This window comes from Lupinus angustifolius, chromosome LG05 (assembly GCF_001865875.1).
Source record: "Lupinus angustifolius cultivar Tanjil chromosome LG05, LupAngTanjil_v1.0, whole genome shotgun sequence".
In the NCBI taxonomy this organism is placed as follows: Eukaryota; Viridiplantae; Streptophyta; class Magnoliopsida; order Fabales; family Fabaceae; genus Lupinus; species Lupinus angustifolius.
The window spans coordinates 1,043,588-1,064,703 of NC_032013.1; the positions used below are offsets into that span (position 1 = coordinate 1,043,588).

The window sequence follows — 21,116 nt, forward strand, 5'->3', positions numbered from 1 at the left end:
TAAGGTATCGTCTACTACAAGCATACATGGTGCTAGTACATTCCTTAGTCCAAAATTGACTCTTGAGTCTAGATTTTGAATTAAAAGATCAATGCAATCCAAAATGAACATAAAAAGTTTTTATAAATTATGATCATAAAAATGTAGTGACAACTCTAAATATGTCTTGTAACTCGTGATCGAATGAAAATCAGGACGCCATAATATTGTTTAAAAGTTAAAAAACTTTTTCTCTCAAAACAATAAAAGAAAAATGCAAGTGTCTTTCACTTATTTATTTATATACATCATATGTTGTAGGCCTTTAAATAATAGAGTATTTGATTAGGCAATACTAGATTTTACCATTTCAAAATTAGGTTAGAGATTCAACTCAAAATAAAGTATTAAATGGATTATTTGTCATACTCAACTTTACTACCTGATTACATATTCAGAAACTTGTAATCTCTCTTTGGCTACTATGTAATTTGGTTTCATTAATATAACTTGTCTTAAAAAAAAGTTGACACATTATAAAACATGTCTAGATTTATTTATGCAAAACCTAGCTTAAAATATTTGAGGCAAACCAAATATGAGACACGAGAAATATTTGATATCGAAAGTGAAACATTCTAAAAATTATGTTTCCTAATTTAAATTTTGTATTTATTAAATAATAAAGAAACTCATATCATTCATATTTTTTATAATATATAATGTATCAGCTTTATGTTATATTATTTTGAGAAAAACAATTTAAATGTAAAAAATGCAATATATGAACTTAGTAGAGAATGAAAATATAAATAAGAGAGTATATAGAAGATTATGATATACAATGGGAGTAATATAAAATGAAAACAATGGGAGTAATATATGGAAGTTTATATTAGTTATTAATGAGAAATGTTTCAAAAAATAAATTTGGACTATAAAAATTATGTCATGGTGATGGTTATTATTTGTTTTGGCTTTATTAATAGCATAGAAGTATATATAATACAATGTTAAGATTACGGTGAATAATAGAATTTTATTATTATTATTATTATTATTATTATTATATTCCTATAATTATTGTTATGATTATTATTATTACTATTTCATTATGCTTGTCAATTTTTTATTTTATTGTATATTATATTATTTGTATATATGTTATTTTGTTTTATCCTTATCATTATACATATTTGTCTCCTTATATAATTTATATTATCATCTTAAGTTCATAAAATTGTAGAAACTGATATTTTATTATTATTATTATGATACATATTTGTCTTTTTATATAAGTGTTGTTAAAACTGTACCGGTTATCAAACCGGTCAAGGTACTGGAATAGTGGTATAGTAGTTTAACCAGTGGTTCAGTAATTAAACTGCATGTCAGTTAAACCGGACACACCTACTTATATTTATATATATAAACCTATAACAAAAAATTCCAAATAGGTAGATACTCAAATTTATAATCCATATTTATAATCTACTCAAAATTCACATAAATAAACAACTTTAAGTCTTTAACAAATTCAAAGTCTAAATTAAAAAACATATATCAATCCAAAAGTATCACTTAACAACCACAAAATATAAATAAATGACATAACAACTTACTCTACAAAACAAATAAATTTGGAGTTTTAACATTTAACATTTAACATTTAACATTAAAGAGTCAAAGTTGTCTCATATGAATATTATATTTTTCTACCAAATCCTATCTTTAGACAGTACTCCAATATTATACAAATGTCACGTTAGGAATCAAAATGTGTAATCTAAGTATGTCTTGGAAGTATATGTCTTGAAGGATTGAAGAATGGTTGAAAATGTGGGTCACCTTATAATGGATTTTTAAGTTTTTTTTTAAAAAAAAAATATGTGTATAAACTGGTCGGTTTGTAAAATACCGGCCAGTTCACCGGTTTGACCTGTTTTGACCGATTTTTGACCGATTTTGATACTTGGCCGGTTCAACACCTGTACCGTACCGGTTAGGAGCCCGATTCACCGGTTTTCCGGTTGAATCGGCCAGTACGATACGGTTTTTATAACTATGCCTTATATAATTTATATTATTATCTTAAGTTCATAAAATTGTAGAAATTGATATTTTATTATTACTATTATTATTATTATATGATTGATTGAAATATTTGATTTGTGGTCAGATTTAAAAGTTAAATTTTTTTGTAAAAGATTAGTAAATTGTTTAAGGTAAAACATCTTATGTTTAATAAAAATAAGAATTTGGATTAATGAAGATTAGAGTTTATATAATAGGAAAAGATAGAAATATCGTTTAGTTTTAGATTTTAGTCTTCTAATCACAAAATCTAGCTTGTCAGAAGAATAATAGGATAAGATAAAAATATATTTTAATTTTAGATTTTAGTCTTCAAATCAAAAAACCTACCCATTGGAGATGATGGAAGAGGAGATTAAAGCAAGGAAAGAGAAAAAAGGCTTCTCCATAATCATAGGTACCATTGAAATATTGAACTTTGTGAAAGAAGCATAGAGAATAAATAATATTAATTTGATATTATTATTTGTACATGTACAATATCTCGTCCAATATCTCATTCTACTATGAAATCTATATTTTCACTTGATTATTTTAATAAATTATATTACACTCAATTATGTATAATATATCTTGTTTAATATTTTCCTTTACTATGCAAGACTATCAGGTGGAACACTAATACATTATATAATTATATAATGTATGATTGCTTCTTCACTAATTGTGTCCTCTTAATAAACATTCAAAAGATTTTATTTAATTAATTAGAATCTATCTCTCTTTCAAATTTTCATATATCATGATTTATATTTTAAGTATTAAATGCATATTAAAATCTAAGATATCACAAATTCCTTTGTACATTTGTAATAGCATAAAGCTATAATATAATACACAAGTCTAGTATTAATATAAATAGGATTTAATTTTATGTCTTTTAAATCAAGTAAACAGAATATTATCACATTGCCATTCATACTACAATCAATATAATTTACTATTTTAAGTGTTAATTTTTCTCTAAGTTGAGGGAGAGTGTTGGATGTAGGACTATTGAATGGGGCTCAAATGTATTCCTCTTTCAAGTTAGGTGTCTAAGGAATATGAGTTCAAACCTTGTTGATGACTCATTATCACGTAGTCAAGTACATGACTTTTCTTAAAATTATTTTTATTATTTTTATAAATTATTTCAGAGAAATTTTCAAACAATGCTATAAGGAGGGCTTGAGTAGCAAAAACTCATTCTACATTGATAAGGAATTTCTTAATAGTATTAGAGTTAAAAATAAATGTATTCTCAATTATTATTTTCTTGTATTTTAGAAAATTGTTTTGAATTACAAAATGTTATAGTTGGAAGACTTTTCAAAAAACCAACTTTGACTTTTGTATCTAATTTTTTGTGTGGTAATACGATTGATTACTTAGTAAGAAAAAAATATGTAGACATCTATATACAAAATAAAAATTGTTTTATCATTTTAGATAATTAAGATTAAAAATAATTTATTCTCGAAACAATAAAATATAGAAAAATCATATTTATTTTCAAACAATATGGTTATAACGCTAGAAGGAGGGTTTGAACCTCCGACCTTGTGGTTAACAGCCACACGCTCTAACCAACTGAGCTATTCCAGCATTATGAAACATGAAAATAACTTATTATTAAAGAAATTTCTTAAATTAAAAACTTATCTTATAAAACATTTATGAATCTGACATTAAAGGCAAGTAAATAATTTCTAAAATAATAATAATTGAAGTAAGAGTATTAAAAAATGCAAGGATGATTATACTCCAAGAATTAAGAGGTTTAAAAGATGGTAACAATATTTAAATTTGTTGAAGCCATTAAAAAAATATATTTTTTAAATCAATTGTAAATGTAAAATTTCAAATTTGAAACATTTATCACTGCAGTAACAACAACTGATTTGACAAAGATCCAGTAAAAATGGAGATCCATTGATTATTTGATGCTATTAACAATAATAGAATCATTATGTTAATTATAATTGTATTGTTCCTAAAAATACTTAATTATTGATTATTATTATTAAGAATAGATTATTTATTAAGATTTAAATCTCCCTTAGAACCACTATATCAAGAACAAAGTCATCATGTTAAATAAAAGTTTAATCTTCCTTAAATCGAGCATATATTGATTACAATATAAAGAACAAAATCATCTTGTTAAATGATATATATTTTTGCCTAAAATGTACATGCGATTATAATATTAAGAATATATTCATCATGTTAATTAAAACTTTAATCTTTTTAAGGAAATCAAATTCAAAAAGTAAAACAGTAATCTAATTTTTTTTAAGTGAGAAGTATCACATAAATGATAAGTATGAAAAAAATCATTGCGTTCAATCATAAAATTAAAAATATCATTAACCTTTGTGAACGAGACTTATATTACATCACTATAGGAGTAAGTAGTTATTTTAGAAAAATAAAACAAGAGAACATCACCTAATTTATTCATGAGATTTTTAATACACAAATTTTATGTCTAAAACAATTTATAACTTACATTTTTTCATCATACTTAATCAACTCGATACAATTAGCTATAATTAAAGCAATTCATAACTCATTTTTTTAAATTATTTCGTCATAATTAATGGATTCAATGGAATTATATATAACTATAATAATGATTAACAAGAATGCTACCAATTTTTGTTAACAATCATAAACAATAAAAAAAAAGTTATCAAGTATATAATATTATTATGTAAACAAAGATTTGAAGTCTGATAATTTTTATATAAACTAGCGTGTTGACAGGCACTCCCGTGCCTGTCAACCCGCTTTCCTATTGTTTGTAGCGTGTAATCTGTATATTATATTTACTCAATATAGTATTTTGTATTAAATAATGGTATTTTGCAGTTGTGTTTTTAACTATTGATGTAATTGTTAATTTTTTATAAATTGAAAGTTCAAATAGTTTAGTGACTCGCATTTATTTTTATAGGTAAAGTGTATGACTTTATAATAATGTTTGTCATGAAATGTTTCAACATATTTAAATTCGTTCGCTTTCCTATTGTTTGTAATATGTAATGTATATATGTTATAAATGTCAAATATAGTAATTTGGGTTAAATATTGTAATTATAGTTGAATATAGCCTAGTGCTACATGTCTAATAGCTATACTTAATTGGAGATTAAATTATTTGTATTAATTATAGAAATTGAACAGAACAATAATTCCTGAAGCAAATGTTTGATTGCATATGTGCTTGAGAAAACTATTTAAAAAAAACTAAAAAAGTCATAACATCCTGCACCTGAGCCCACAACTATTCCCACACTTGAACATACATGCATAGATTAATACCAAAAGTGTTAAAATATAAATTTATTGACATGATTACTATTGTTGAATAATTGAACCCAACTATATTTATAGAAGATTGATAGCTTTTAAACTGAAGTTGCAATTCAAGACTTTTACCCTATCATTATTAACAATAATGGTTTTTATCATGGAGTTCCACCTATAACACCAAACCTTATGGGATATACATTTCTTCCATCTTTCATGCTTTGCTTATGTTGGATTTACACATTCGATAGTTTCAAATATAGAACAGTAAGTTGACCTTTAAATGTCATTATAATCTCTCAAGGCATATACTAAGAAGTCAAAAAAAATAGAAACATATACTAAGTATGTTAGTCATTCATTAATGTAATAAAGTAAAAAGTTTATTTTAAATAAAGATAATATATACAACATAAACACTTTCATATTCCAATTAGACTTCTCTAAAGAACTTGCACCAAGTCAAAATATGTCACTTAAACAAATACAAAATCTATGTATAAATTATTGTGATACTAATACTAATTGATAAAGGAGTAATACATGATTGTTTTATAGAGGGATCAACCAATTGTGTACTTATCAAAATGTGCCTTCCTTCTTCCTCATCAGTTTTATTAGAAAAAAATGTATGCATTATATGAGTTTCATACATTCAAGATAAAACATAATTATTTTATAGACAAAACTCAATATAACAACAATATAAAGATAGCATGTATAAAGAACTCAAAGATTTTTTTCTTTCTAGATTAAAGCATGAAATCTACATCCTATTTTGAGTCATGAGAAATAATTTGTGGCTTACTTTACTTCCACTCCACCGCTTCGTAATTGAAATAACAATCTTATTGATATTATGGATGCAATTCACATTAGTGCCCCACAAAGAGAAATAACTGCATATAGAAATTATTAACACAAATATACTTAAAATCATAAAACAAATGTATCGGAGTTTTTTCAACAAAAAATTTATATACAATGAAGCAAAACACAACAATCAAGTACTTAACCTTGTTATAAGTAGACATAAAACTTTTGCAAAAAAATTTAAGGAATAAACCCACCATCTCTCAAGGAGATTCTAAGCCTTTGTCAAAGTTGGTATTTTAAGCAATGTAACAAATGTATTTGACAATATAACTCAGTTTGGCATTTCATCAAACAAAATGTAAACGAATAAGAAAAAATGAGAACAGTATATACACATATAACTTAACAGAAGGTAAGCAAAGTATAATCACATAATTGGAATAAATTCGGTGCATACTTGACATTTCTCAATTCATGTGGAAAAAAATTGGTTGGAAAAGTGGATGAGGAAGAATTGAATGAGAACATAGATGTGGTAGAAGTTATAAAGAGAATGGGGTGATTTATTCTATTGTTGCCACTTTCTCTGTGTTCTATCCACTTTCTCTCCTAAACTTCTTTAAAACTGCAATCCATTCTTTTCATCAACATTCTTTCTTAGTGTAAAACTAAATATATGCCTTGGAAGTTACAAATGGGAGTAATATACATTTAAGACCCTCTAAATGTAAATTAAATTTTAGAAATAAGAAATTATGAAAGGGTAAAATAGGGAATAAGAAATTATACAAACAAAATGTAAACGAATAAGAAAAAAAATGAGAACATTATATACACATATAACTTAACGGAAGGTAAGCAAAGTATAATCACATAATTAGAATAAATTCGGTGCATACCTGATATTTCTCAATTCATGTGGAAAAAAATTGGTTGGAAAAGTGGATGAGGAAGAATTGAATGAGAACATAGATGTGGTAGAAGTTATAAAGAGAATGAGGTGATTTGTTCTATTGTTGTCACTTTCTCTGTGTTCTGTCCACTTTCTCTCCTAAACTTTTTTAAAACTGCAATTCATTCTTTTCATGAGAGTTCTTTGTTAGTGTAAAACTAAATATATAACTTCGAAGTTACAAATGAGAGTAATGTACATTTAAGACCCTCTAAATGTAAATTAAATTTTAGAAATAAGAAATTATGAAAGGGTAAAATAGGGAATAAGAAATTATACAATTTTGACGGTTATTTGACGGTTATAACATGTATTTGCTTTATATATTAGTATAGATTAATTCAAAAAATGTTTAGCATTATACAAATTTTAACATATTTGCCACACATATAATTAAACTTAATCAAACAACCCTTATACACATATTAATTCAATATCACCAGTAGACATTGGTTCAAGTGGTACATGCTTGATTTTCCTTAAGCAAGATATCGGGTTCGAGTCTTGTGGATAGAAAAAATGCTCGCTGGGAGAGTTAGCCCTATGTACCTGTGGATGTTCCCAGCTCGGACAGGATTACCTCCAGTGCGAAGATACATGTGGGAAACCAAGGACATCTCAATCACACTAAAATATGTTATACACCTACACTATACTTGTCTCCTCCCTAAGTACATAGTTTGGACATTAGTAACTCATACCACATTCTAAAATGAATTGAACCCTCTAATGCCAAAATGCAATACCCGAATTTTCATAACAAACAATGATATGTTATGTGAAATTTTGAAAATTACATAATCATTAATATGATCTCTTTAGTAAAAAATATTTTTTAAATCTCATTAAATATAAAATAAAATACATTAAATTTGCACAATGACTCATGCATTAAACTAAAAGGACCAAACAAAGTCCACAAATCGGGTGGAAAGTAATATAAATTCTCTAAAATAATTTATACAAAAGAGTTAACTTATAGAAAATCCATTAAATTACTTGAACCATCAAAGTAACACTATATTAGTTAGCGATAAAAAATCTTAGAGGGGATTCATTTTTTGTTTTCATTGAATGGAATAGAAAACAACCTTTGAAAAACAAAGTAGCTCTACTAAAGCTAATTCTTAATGATAATTAGAGTATATAACTATGTATGATACTTTCAGTTAAGGACAAAAGATTGTACTAATTTTTCTACACCAAAATATTTCACTAACTTGTATTTTTTTGCTTTCACTTTCAATAGGTTTAAGATTCTTCTACTATTCCAACTTCTTTTGATTCTCCAAATTGAGATTGTAATGAAGATAATAAATATGTATAACATTTTTTTATTAATAGAGTTTTTTCATGGGGTTATTTTATTAATTCATTGATGTCTTTTTTATTCTTTGTAGGTGAAGGTTAGCAAATAATTTCTCTTTGATGCAACAAACTGAGAAATGAATTTGATCGAAATTGTGTAATTTTTAGGATTATAAGACTTTTTATGTTTATGCTATATGTAGTTATGTTATGTTTAGATGGACATATTTAACTCATGTACTTCATTGGATTGTATAAATTTTTAATTTTAAATATAATGACGTATTCAAATATTTGTTTTTCCAATATAAATTCATATTATGATTATTCAGTAAAACAAGTCGAAATGGAACTGTAGGTATAAGTATGACCCTTTTAATATCACCATTGGAATAAAACCGTAGATAGAAGAAAATCATATTAATCTATAGTGATGGACAAACATTGTCGGTATAAGTTTTAGCCTTATACGATCACTAAAACCTATAATGACTACCATCATTAAAACCTATACTGACAACGAAAATCCGTAGGTATAAACACTTTTAGTGACAGACAAAATCCGTAGGTATAGGTTAAAGTTTTATACCCATGCTCCCGACAATTGTCACCACAACCTTTAGTAACAGTGAAAATCCATAGGTATAACGACTTAAATATGACGGACAAAAACATCCGTAGGTAAAAGTTTTTATGTTATACCTACGACTTCTTATCTTTTACCAACAATTTTTATCTGTAGGTATATGACAAATTTCTTGTAGTGCACCTCGGCTCTTTTTCTCTATTTTTCTTCTTCCATCTTCTCTAAGTGCAAGATTTGGGGATGAAATCTAAAACTATAAAACTTTTCTCTCTTATCCTCTTAAAGTAACCCAAATTTTCATTAATCCTAATTCTTATTATTATTAAAAATAAGATCTTTTTTTATAAATAATTTATTAATAGTTGATAACAATTGTCAAGTTTTAAATCTTAACCTTAATCAAATATTTCAATCAATCATATCATAATAATAATAGTAATGATAAGAATATCAATTTCTACTATTTTATAAACTTAATAAAATAATATAACTCATGTAATGAAACAAACATATGTAATGGTTAATATGACAATTAAATTCGAACCCGTAGGTACCCGTCCTAACTCAATCCGAATTCAATGGAGGAAAAGCGATGTGATTGTGTTCAGATTTTATTCAAGTTCAACTTTCAGGTTCGAGTTTGGTACAATTGATATCATACTCCTTACCCAATTAATATATGTAAAGTTACAAATTATACATAAATACATATATAATACCTATATATATATATAGAGAGAAATTTGACATGTATATATAGAACATATATGATATATATAGAAATACATGTTCCGGGCACGAGTTTGAGGATGATATCATTATTTGTAAGCCCACTCTTCAGGTTTTGAATTTTGGGTTGAGTAAGCACAAACCCAACCCGACCCCAAAATTATTATTAGAGGGAAATATTTATTTTTAATTTTTGTGTCTAACAAAGGTTTATCTTGCAACTAAGTATCCACGAGTACAATAAGAAAATCAAGACTATATAGTTTTAAGTTGAAAGTTGATTAGTGTTGATTTGTTTGATAAATGGATTCAATTCTAGAAATTACTTTTCTATCTACTTCTAGAGATTGTAGGAGCAGAAGTGTATGCACTATAACTTATCTTAAAAAGATAGAATTTATTGATTACCCGTTTGACCTAGTAATGCCCCAACTCTGACATCTAACCCCTATGAATACACTAAGCATGCCACCTACAAACACTCAAACTCATGACTTCAACAACAAATAGTCATTGTTCTAGTGAGTCGCTATCACCAAGCTATTGTAGCTTAAGGATATAACTTTTTTTTATTAATTATTGTCTATTTACCCACTTCAAGCTCACGTCCAAACCACAACTTGACTTAAAGAAGTAACTTTGTTTTTATTATTTAATTTACCCACTTCCTCCTTTTAAGCGACTATGTCAGCAACATTCTTGTCCACATTACAATTCGACTTAAATGAATATATTTTATTAACTCCTGCTTACCCAATTTTAAGTGAATGAGACAACAATGCCCACATTTACACTACAACTCGACTTAAGGAGATAATTTTTTTATTAATTACCTGCTTACCCATTTTAAGTAAATGGTTAATTTTGTAGTCAACTTAACTGTTAGAGTTATATAACATTGAATATGAGTATACTTCAACCTGGACAACCCACAAGAAAATAAAAAAATAACATAAAATAACTTACATCACAACAAAAATATTTTATAAAACTAAAATAATAGATTTTTAGGATGAATTTGTGGTTTGAACTTTGAACTTTGAAATAAAAAAAAACATAATGAGTTTAATTAAGAAGAGTGGCCCAAGCCCAAATATCTAAATATGTTGAATTATGTACCCAAACCACCCATTCAAAACAAGGCATCACCTTTCTCTACTCATCAACTCACTCCGCCCTACTCCGCCGCCACAACCACCGCATAACCATCATGTCAGCCAAGTGGCGCGCCCTTCAACACCGCCACCGTTACACCTACAACGCCCTCGTTTTCCCTCCTTCTTTCCTCAACTCCCTCCCTCAAAACGACACCGTTTCTCACTTCCATTCCACTTTCCTCCACTTCACAACCCTCACCTCCACTTACTCTCAACTCCGCCACGCCAAAACCCTAGCCTCATCATTCTCACAACTCCTAACCGAACCTCGCTCCGAACCTGAAATCAGAGAAGCTTCTAGAATCTACTTAGAACTTCTCTTTCTAGAAAATTCCACGCCGCTTCATCGAACTCTTATATCTCCTCTCACTAAGACACAGTCATGGAAAGATGTTATAGGAGAAACGTTTCGGAGTCTCTGTGAGGAGTACGGCGGCGGCGGCGGCGGTGGTGGTGAGGGGAAGAAGACGAGGTTCGCGGTGTCACGTGCGGTGTTGTCGGTTTTAGGGTTGCCGAAGTTAGGGTACCTTGTTGATGTGGTGGAGAATTGTGCTGTGGTGGTTGCTTGGGATGTTGTTGTGGGTTTGAGTGATGTGGTTTCGGAGACGGATCGATTTGTGAGGCCTTCGCCGATTGTTATGGAACAATGCCAGGAGGCGTTGTCGTGTTTGTATTACTTGTTGCAGAAGTTTCCTAATAAGTTTAAGGATTTGAGTGATTTTGAGGAGAATTGTTGCAGTTTTGTTGAGGGTGTTGTTGGTGGTGGTGGTTATTTGAGTGTTATGGAGGGGATTGTGACTGTTATTTTGCGAATTTTGAGTTCCTCGGCGTTTTCAAGGGATTGCTTTGTGGCTGCTGGGGTGGCATTATGTGCTGCACTTCAAGTATGTTTGAGTTCTGATGAGCTTGGCTCGGTTTTGATTGAAGGTATATTTAATTTAAGGGCATCAAATTCGGATGATGTTGATTGTGTTAATAGTGATTTTAGAAATGTTGTTGTGAAGATTCCTTGTAAGGATGATGTTTACTTAGGAATTTGTAATCTTTCTGTGTTAAGTAGGATTTGTCTTATAAGAGGGATTCTTACAGCGGTTCCTAGACAATTGCTTAATACTCATTTTATTGCTGTGGATGGTGGTGAGGTTGGAAATGACGGTAGGGGAACTATTAGGACTATATTGTATGATGGAATTTTACTCGAGTTGAGCAAGTACTGCGAGAATCCTACTGATAGCCATTTCAATTTTCATGCGTTGACTGTGATGCAAATATGTTTGCAACAAATAAAAACATCGATATTGTCGAAACTTACTGATCTGTCGGGAGACTATGATCCTATTCCTGAGGAAATGGGGATGCGGATACTAAGGATTATATGGAATAACTTGGAAGATCCTTTGAATCAAACAGTGAAGCAAGTCCATCTTATTTTTGATCTGTTTTTGGACATTCAATCATCGCTTCGCTGGTCAGAGGGTGACGACAAAATAAACAATTTTTTGCTGAAGATCGGAGCAGACCTTCTTTCCATGGGATCACGATGTAAGGGAAGATATGTTCCTTTAGCATTGTTAACCAAGAGGTTGGGTGCAAAGAAAATGTTAAATATGAGCCCGAACCTGCTATTTGAGACAATACAGGCATACGTCGATGATGATGTCTGCTGTGCTGTTACGTCATTTCTCAAGTGTTTCCTTGAGCATTTGCGTGATGAGCATTGGTTGACTGATGGCATTGAAGGTGGCTACACTCTGTATAGAAGGCAGTGCCTTCCACCAATTCTATATGGGCTAGCATCTGGATTCTCAAAACTTCGTTCGAATTTAAATACTTACGCTCTGCCAGTTTTACTGGAAGTGGATGTGGATAGTATATTTCATATGCTTTCTTTCATCTCAGTTGGTCCAAACACTGATGAAAGTGGAGTGGAATATCCAGAGATTGATTGTGCAAACATGGAATTGAATCTTGAACAAAGAATTGCAATCCTAGTTTCACTGCTCAAGGTATCTCGGTCACTTGCTTTGGTTGAAGGGGACATCAATTGGTGTCAACATTCTGCAGCGAGTGAAGAAGAGCCTCAGTTGGGAACAGAAAGCCGTGCCCTTGTTTGCATAAAGGGAATAAATGTTGAGATCTTTGTTCAGTGGCTAGTAAATGCATTGACTCATGTGGATGAGTCACTACGGCTTGATGCTGCTGAGACTCTTTTCTTAAACCCCAAGACTGCTAGTCTACCTTCTCATTTAGAGCTAACTTTAATGAAGGAAGCCGTGCCTTTGAATATGAGGTGTTGCTCCACAGCTTTTCAGATGAAGTGGAGCAGCTTGTTTCGTAAATTCTTTGCTAGGGTTCGAACAGCCCTGGAGAGACAATTCAAGCAAGGTAGCTGGAACCCTCTTGAGCATAATAAAGATAACAGAGTTTATCCTTCAAATGGGAATAATGAAATGACAACCAAAAGAGCAGATGATCTTTTTCACTTTATGAGGTGGCTGAGTTGCTTCTTATTTTTCTCATGCTACCCTTCTGCTCCTTACAAGAGAAAAATAATGGCAATGGATCTCATCTTGATTATGATAAATGTCTGGTCTATTAAACCATCAATTAGTGAGCAGTCCGATAGTTCTTTGTCAGAAATTCATCTCTATCCTTACAGCAAAGGAATGACATCACCTGATTCAACTCTTTTGTTAGTTGGTTCAATTGTTGATAGTTGGGACAGGTTGAGAGAGAGTTCATTTCGCATATTACTTCATTTTCCGACTCCACTACCTGGAATTTCTGGTGAAGACATGCTGAAGAAGGTAATTGCATGGGCTATGAAATTAGTTTGCAGTCCACGTGTAAGGGAAAGTGATGCTGGAGCTCTGACGTTGCGGCTAATATTTAGGAAGTACGTCCTGGAGCAAGGTTGGTTGATTGAAGATCCATTTAATGTTGTCAATTTAAGCTCAAAGTCTGAATTGGTAAATGAGGTTAATCAGTCGAGTAATCTTCGGATTCCTGTTATACTGTATATGAAATCAATGATCGATTGGTTGGATGTTGCTGTGAAAGATGGGGAAGAAGATCTTTCTAAAGCATGCAAGAACAGCTTTGTCCATGGTGTATTACTTGCTTTGCGTTATGCTTTTGAGGAATTAGACTGGGATTCTGATGTCCCATTGTCTACTATCTCGGAGATGAGGTATTTGTTGGAAAGACTTTTGGAGCTTGTAATGAGGATAACTTCATTGGCACTATGGGTGGTTTCTGCAAATGCTTTGCATCTGCCTGAAGACATGGATGATATGGATGACGACGACAATCTTTTGTCAGAGATACCGGATCATGAGCACATGTCTTCATCTGAACATGAGAACAGTAATTCAAAGCCTTCCCATGATGTCAAAGCATCGGAACAGATTGTCATGGTTGGTTGCTGGCTGGCTATGAAAGAGGTACTTATCTTGAACAGCGTGTAGAAACTTTTGATTTCATTGGATAATAGGGTTAGGGTATGGATTCTTTGAAAAATTAGAGCAGAAAGAATATTGTTCCAGGTTATCATTAATTAATTTTTGACTGATAATAATGTTTTTTCTCAAATTACCTGCATAAAATTCTAGAAATGATGTGAAGGAAACATACTTGTAAATAATAGCATATTGTTTGCTTTGAAGCAAGAATTGGGTGAAAGTTATTCCTTATGCGACACATAAGTCTGCATTTATTTTTTGGGTTCCCATTGTTGTTTCATTATCTTTTTTTTCTTTAGGTGAGCCTTCTTTTGGGGACTATTATAAGAAAGGTACCATTGCCAAGTAATGCTTGTTCAGATTTATCCAAGTTAGAGGGGTCTTCTGTTGAAACTGCTGACTTATCGTCTAATTCTGTACTTGATTTGGAACAACTTGAAACAATCGGTAATCACTTTTTAGAAGTCCTCTTGAAGATGAAGCATAATGGTGCAATTGATAAGACGAGGGCTGGGTTCACAGCTCTTTGCAATCGTTTACTATGCTCAAATGACCCCAGGTATGGATTTTGGTACTCTATTTTTCTTTCTATTTATTTCTATTAAATGCTTTATTGATTTCACATCTAAATAAATTTTGTTATTTTTCTATTAAACACTCTTTTACCCACACATTTGGTGGAATATCTTCAGCCATCTTAGCTTGATACTATAACATGCCATCTCTACTGCCTCTACCATCTTCAGTCCTCTTGAAAATTTGATTACAAACCAAAATTAAAACATCAAAATTCTAATCTAATTCTAGTCTTAACAGAAATGGAATTTGCATATAATTTTAAGTTTGATTCCAGTTTTTTTCATCCGAAGAGAGCCTGAATGTTTTGACATATATGAAGATTCCTCATTAGCCTGATATCAAATGAACACCAATTAGGTGACTATCTCAGTTCTAGCTTACATTAAAGAAATACTGCTAGAATCCACACTTATCATTGCTACGCTTGATCTCTGAAGGCTTAAATTCAGTTAATAATTTATAAAATATCTTTCATCTCTTTAGTTTCATTCACATACTTGATTTGCGCGATCCCTTGTTCTTTGTGGTTCATATTCTGTTCTTGTCCTTTCAAGTAGGTGGCCTTTTGTGCTTCTTTAGTTTTTTCTGATAAATATTGATCCAATTGTGTTTTTAGATTATCATTTTCTTAACTTAATATAACATCGTAGATAAAACACTGACTAACATCTATAATCATAATTGTATAATATAAATGAGGTGTAAAGTTATAAGCTGTGCCTTTAATATGACTAAATCATCATATCATAAATAGTATGTTTTCAACACCTTGATTTGTACCTTCCTTTGCAGGCTTTGTAGATTGACAGAGACCTGGATGGAACAACTTATGCAAAGAACTGTGGCCAAAGGACAAACAGTGGATGATTTGCTGAGAAGAAGTGCTGGAATTCCTGCTGCATTTATTGCTTTGTTTCTCTCAGAACCAGAAGGAACACCCAAAAAACTCCTCCCTCGGGCACTGAGGTGGCTTATAGATGTAGGTAATGGGTCTGTGCTGAATCAAGTTGAAACTGATAGCTTGAATGGTGACCCTTGCAAGTTAAATGGTTCAAGGAAAGGAAATAATTCTGCACAGGAAGCTGAAAGGAATGCGAGTCAGCTGTCATCAAAGATCAGAGATGACGGTGTTATACCTACTGTACATGCATTTAATGCTCTAAGAGCTGCATTCAATGACTCTAACTTGGCCACTGATACGTCTGGTTTCTCGGCTGAGGCTTTGGTTTTGGCTGTCCGCTCTTTCTCTTCGCCATACTGGGAGATCAGAAATAGTGCTTGTCTGGCGTATACTGCCTTAGTACGTCGCATGGTTGGATTCCTCAATGTTCATAAGCGAGAATCTGCACGGCGTGCACTAACTGGGCTCGAGTTTTTTCACAGGTGAAAACAAGTTCCTATTTTTAGCATGTACATTTAATAGTTATAGTTAGCTCTGTTATTAGTTTGTATGCAAGAGGTAATGAGAATAGTTGACACCTATTGACATTTTCACATGTTTTTATGTTCAAGGTATCCATCATTGCACTCATTTCTGTTCAATGAACTAGAAGTTGCTACCAAGTTTTTGGGTCCTGAATCTTCAGGGGATTTAGAATCCATCCAGGGAAATAATCTACATCCAAGCTTGTATCCTATTCTGATTCTTTTGTCCAGGCTCAAGCCTTCATCAATTGCTGGTGAGGCAGGAGATGAGCTGGACCCTTTCCTTTTCATGCCATGGATTAGGAGGTGCTCAACACAAAGTAACTTACGAGTCCGTGTTCTTGCATCGAGAGCTTTAACAAGTCTGGTATCAAATGAGAAATTGTCATCAGTCCTTCTTAATATTGCGTCTGAGTTGCCTTGCGTAGAAGACCTAATCAATTCAGCTGCTTTACCAAATGGTTTGGGTACGACTCGTAGTTCCCACAGTATTTCTTTCAACTTAATCCATGGAATTCTCTTGCAGTTGAGTTCTCTGCTTGATATAAATTGTAGAGATCTTGCTGAGAACTCAAAGAAAGATAATATTATTGGTGAATTAATCCAGACTCTTTCACCTCGGTCATGGATTGCAAGGCCTACTCGTTGCCCTTGCCCTATCATCAACAATACATTCTTAGTGGTTCTGGATCAAATGCTCAATATTGCAAGAACATGTCAAGTAACCAATCATTTTTACCCCATTCGTAACCTGCTTTTGGAGTTGTCAGCAGAGTGCTTAGATTTAGAATCTTATGGCACTTCATATTATGACCCAACCATTGCTGAACTTCGTAAACAAGCAGCCATTTCCTATTTTGGTTGCTTGTTCCAAGCATCTGAGAATGAGGAAGAGGTATTCCATTTGCCACTGAAGCATTCTCCCCCCAGTTCAAAATCATTGCCTAAACATGAAATGGAGAATGCTTCTGCTGGTGTTTTGGATGGGTTGATTCGCTGCTTGTCAGACTCATCATATGAGGTTCGACTTGCAACACTTAAGTGGCTACTAAAGTTCCTGAAAGCAGCTGAATCTGATGGTAAGGTCTATGATCCCAGTAATGACATCAGGACTGTTCAGCTCTGGGCCAAAACTAACCTTCATGGAACCTTGGTGAAGATTTTGCCATCAGAGAAAAATCACAGATGTAGATATTACATTCTGAGGATACTTGTAGCTTGGAATTTGCTGCAGTTTGAAAATGCTAGCCATGACAATTGCAACGGAACCAGTTATGTTGGTGAAATGGACTTTGACTCTGTGTTGCAATTTTGGAATGAATTAGTTTCCTTGTATAAGCAAACAATGCATGCAAAGACTCGAGAAACCCTTGTTTGCTGTTTGGGAGTATGTGCTAAGAGAATTACACTGTTGTTTGTGAGCTCTATTCTGTCTAATGAAGGAATTGAGAAGTATGCTGTATGCGGTGAAATTAATCAGGAGGAAATGCTTGGTAGGTTGTTTGATTGCATTGTATTTTTTTGTAACACGATTAAACAATGTAGTTCAGCAGCCGAACCGGCAAGTATTCGCAAGGCAGCTGCTGAATCCTTGATAGCTTCTGGTTTGCTCGAGCAGGCTGGGGCCCTTGGCTCGATTGTCATCAGTGACCACATTCCCTCTGGCCCTTCATCCTCTTGTTTTGTTAAAAGTGAAGCTGTGAATTTGTATGCTCATCAAGTACTAGATGCATGGTTCACATGCATCAAGCTTCTGGAAGATGAAGATGACTCAGTTAGATTAAGGCTTTCCTCGGATGTTCAGAAGTGTTTTACTTCAGAAAGAACTAGAAGCAGCTCATCTCAAGTAGATAGAGTGATAAGATTCTGTTTTGACCATCTATCTTCTATTTTTGGTCACTGGATTGATTACTTCAATTACCTTTGTCAATGGGTATTACAAGCTGGAAGCTACTTAGCATCATCCGAATCAGATCTTGTGAGGCGAGTTTTTGATAAGGAGATTGACAATTATTACGAAGAGAAGCTGTTAATCAGCCAGATTTGTTGCTCCAATATGGAAAAGCTACCGATTTTGAAGTCATGGGCCGGCAACGAAGAATTCAAGACTTATATACATGGATGGAGAATGAGATTTTTCCATCAATTGTTGTCCTATGCTGAAGACCATATTGGGAAACATGAAGGGAATGATTGGATAGGAGGTATGGGTAACCATAAAGATGCATTTTTACCCTTATATGCAAATTTGCTCGGTTTCTATGCCCTCTCAAACTGCATTTTCCTTGTGTCTGGCAATGATGATGCCAAACATCTTCAACCCGATGTAGCTCTGCTTGGAAGAACCATTGATCCATTTCTTACAAACCCTTTAATTTCTAACCTATATATGTTAGTCCTAAAATCACATGAGAAAACCACATGTGATGTTGCTAATAGGTTGTCCCTTGAGACTGGAGATAGCATATGGGATAGTTTTAATCCTTATTTTCTTCTTTGCTAGTGTTTTCTATAGTAGTTGTAATTTTACAGGAAGATATAATGGAACTTTGGTATAGTTGAGTAGTTGTTACTATTAGAAATCAGCATTGTCATTTATTGGAGAAACTCATTTTGTAATGTTGTTAATGTATTCAACTCATTTGTAGACTTATTATGCACCTTAATGAAAGTCATGTTGAAAACTACTTAGATTCTTTTGAACTTAAGACAAATTTTTCAAAAGACACTTCCACTGAAATAATTTTCGCAGAACACTTTAGAAATGTTTTTTACAAGGACACCCACTCTTGTAAGGATTTTCACAAAGGCCTTAACCTTAGAAAAGTTTTCATAAAAACATTCAACTTGGGATAACTTTTACAAGGGGTTTATCATAGAGAGGTTTTCACAAAAATAATTTGGGAAATTTTTGTAAAAGCACTTAATTATGAGTTTTCAGAAGATTTTCATAAAACTAACTTGATTTTGGAAAGGTTCCATAAAAACACTCTAACTTTGGCAAACTTGCATAAAACACCTAAACTTGTTGAAGTCATGTGGTTCAAACAATATGTTTCCATTGCTTCAAATAGCTCAAATAATTTGCTTGTCTTATCATTCAATAATTTCAGGTCATAAATAATCTAATCCAATGAGGTTGTATCTTTTTCCTTCCATCCATAAAAATTCTCTAAGCCACTATCTCTTGCATACATTTTAGCAAGAGCACTCTATTGATGGCTATTGTTAGCTCTCAAGATAGACCAGAAATATGAAATGCATTCAAAAGCATAAAATAACAGCTTCTGATATGATATATAATACAGAAAACTTGAACAACAACTAAGTATGGTGTTGACACAACTCTCCTACTTGTCATTAAGAAACTAACAAGAGCACTTAGACAAAAAGTCATTATAAAACAACCTAATAGTAATACATTATGAAAGCACAAGATCCTCAAGTTCACTACAATCCAATCCAACATGGAAAAAAATCTTGTGCTTGGATTTTGTGATAGCAATGTTAAGTCCCACATTGTGCAAGATATGATAGAAAATACTGTTTATAAAACTCTGACAAGCAAATGATTTTGAGATTTGGTTAACTAGCTTGTAACCCAAGTGGGGGCACTAAAGTGGAGGAACATGATGTTAGGCTATTGTATTGAGATTTTTGAACAATAGGTGTCGGTTTGGGCCAAACCATATTTTGGCGATATCATGCTAACATCAATGTTGCCACAAATAGCTTACTTAGAATTAACTCCAACACCACCAATGTTTGTGCGTGATAAAAAATTTAATAGACTAAAAGGGCACTTTATCCTTGTATTATCTTCATCACTATCACCATAGATAGTAGTTGTCCTCATCGCTGCTGCCAAAACAACTACCACACTCGTTTATGTTGTCGTATTTGTAGCCCAACACTAGTATCGCCAGTGCTACGACCATGGACTTGACTACCGTTGCTTCACGGAATTATAAATATACGATAAGAAAAAGTGATGGTTCAAGTAGCTTGGCTAGCTAGGCCACAGTGGGATGAAAGTGCAGTGGCATGTGATCCCTCCACTGTTAGGAGCCAGAGGTGTTCGCTGCTCTGTGAAACCAGCCTCACGCTTTGCCCTCTTGTCTAGGAGTCATGACACCTCCGCCTTAGCCCAAGCACCACGCCTCAACTCTCAACTTGGAGTAGGCACGCCAACATGGTGCAGCCACCATCCCGAACAAGCACAGCCATAGCCATGTTCCATCACCTCGATGCCCCCACTTGGGTTACAAGCTAGAGTTACCCAGCTCGGCAAACTCACATGCTTGTTAGACATATATAAACACTCAATTGTATCATATCTTGCACGATGTGGGACTTGCCAATGTCATGACTAATATTGAAATATGTGGTTTTTCAATTGTCAAAATACTGCCTTATAGTTACTTGTAATTATTTTAATTGATTCTGCCTAAATCCGATGGATTAGAAGGACTATGGAAATTTAATAGACCATTAAACATAACCAAGGGACATACAAAAATTCTCATTTTTGTTCCTCATAAAACATATTGAAAATGTTTGTGCGTGATAAAAAATTTAATAGACTAAAAGGGCACTTTTATCCTTGTATTATCTTCATCACTATCACCATAGATAGTAGTTGTCCTCATCGTTGTAATCACCATCGTCGCTGCTGCCAAAACAACTACCACATTCGTTTATGTTGTCGTATTTGTAGCCCAACACTAGTATCG

At 32.3% G+C, this 21,116-nt stretch overlaps 1 protein-coding gene and 1 non-coding gene across 3 annotated transcripts in view; one reads left to right on the forward strand and one right to left on the reverse strand.

Annotated features, from left to right (window-relative positions):
* Positions 3,587-3,660, reverse strand: TRNAN-GUU. The gene has a single exon. It is a non-coding gene; the product is annotated as a tRNA-Asn (tRNA).
* The window catches only part of LOC109347332 (thyroid adenoma-associated protein homolog), an 18,637-nt gene continuing 8,414 nt past the window's right edge, over positions 10,894-21,116 (forward strand). The window contains exons 1-4 of one of the 2 annotated variants that reach the window (XR_002107592.1): positions 10,894-14,361; positions 14,679-14,938; positions 15,751-16,341; positions 16,471-18,940. Coding sequence is in view for 1 of the 2 variants with exons in the window: in XM_019587102.1 (XP_019442647.1) it covers positions 10,972-14,361; positions 14,679-14,938; positions 15,751-16,341; positions 16,471-18,886 (6,657 nt within the window). In the remaining variant the exon portion in view is untranslated. Of the gene's footprint in view, positions 14,362-14,678; positions 14,939-15,750; positions 16,342-16,470; positions 19,071-21,116 lie in introns of those variants that run through there. The other variant, XM_019587102.1, reaches the window with a different exon arrangement.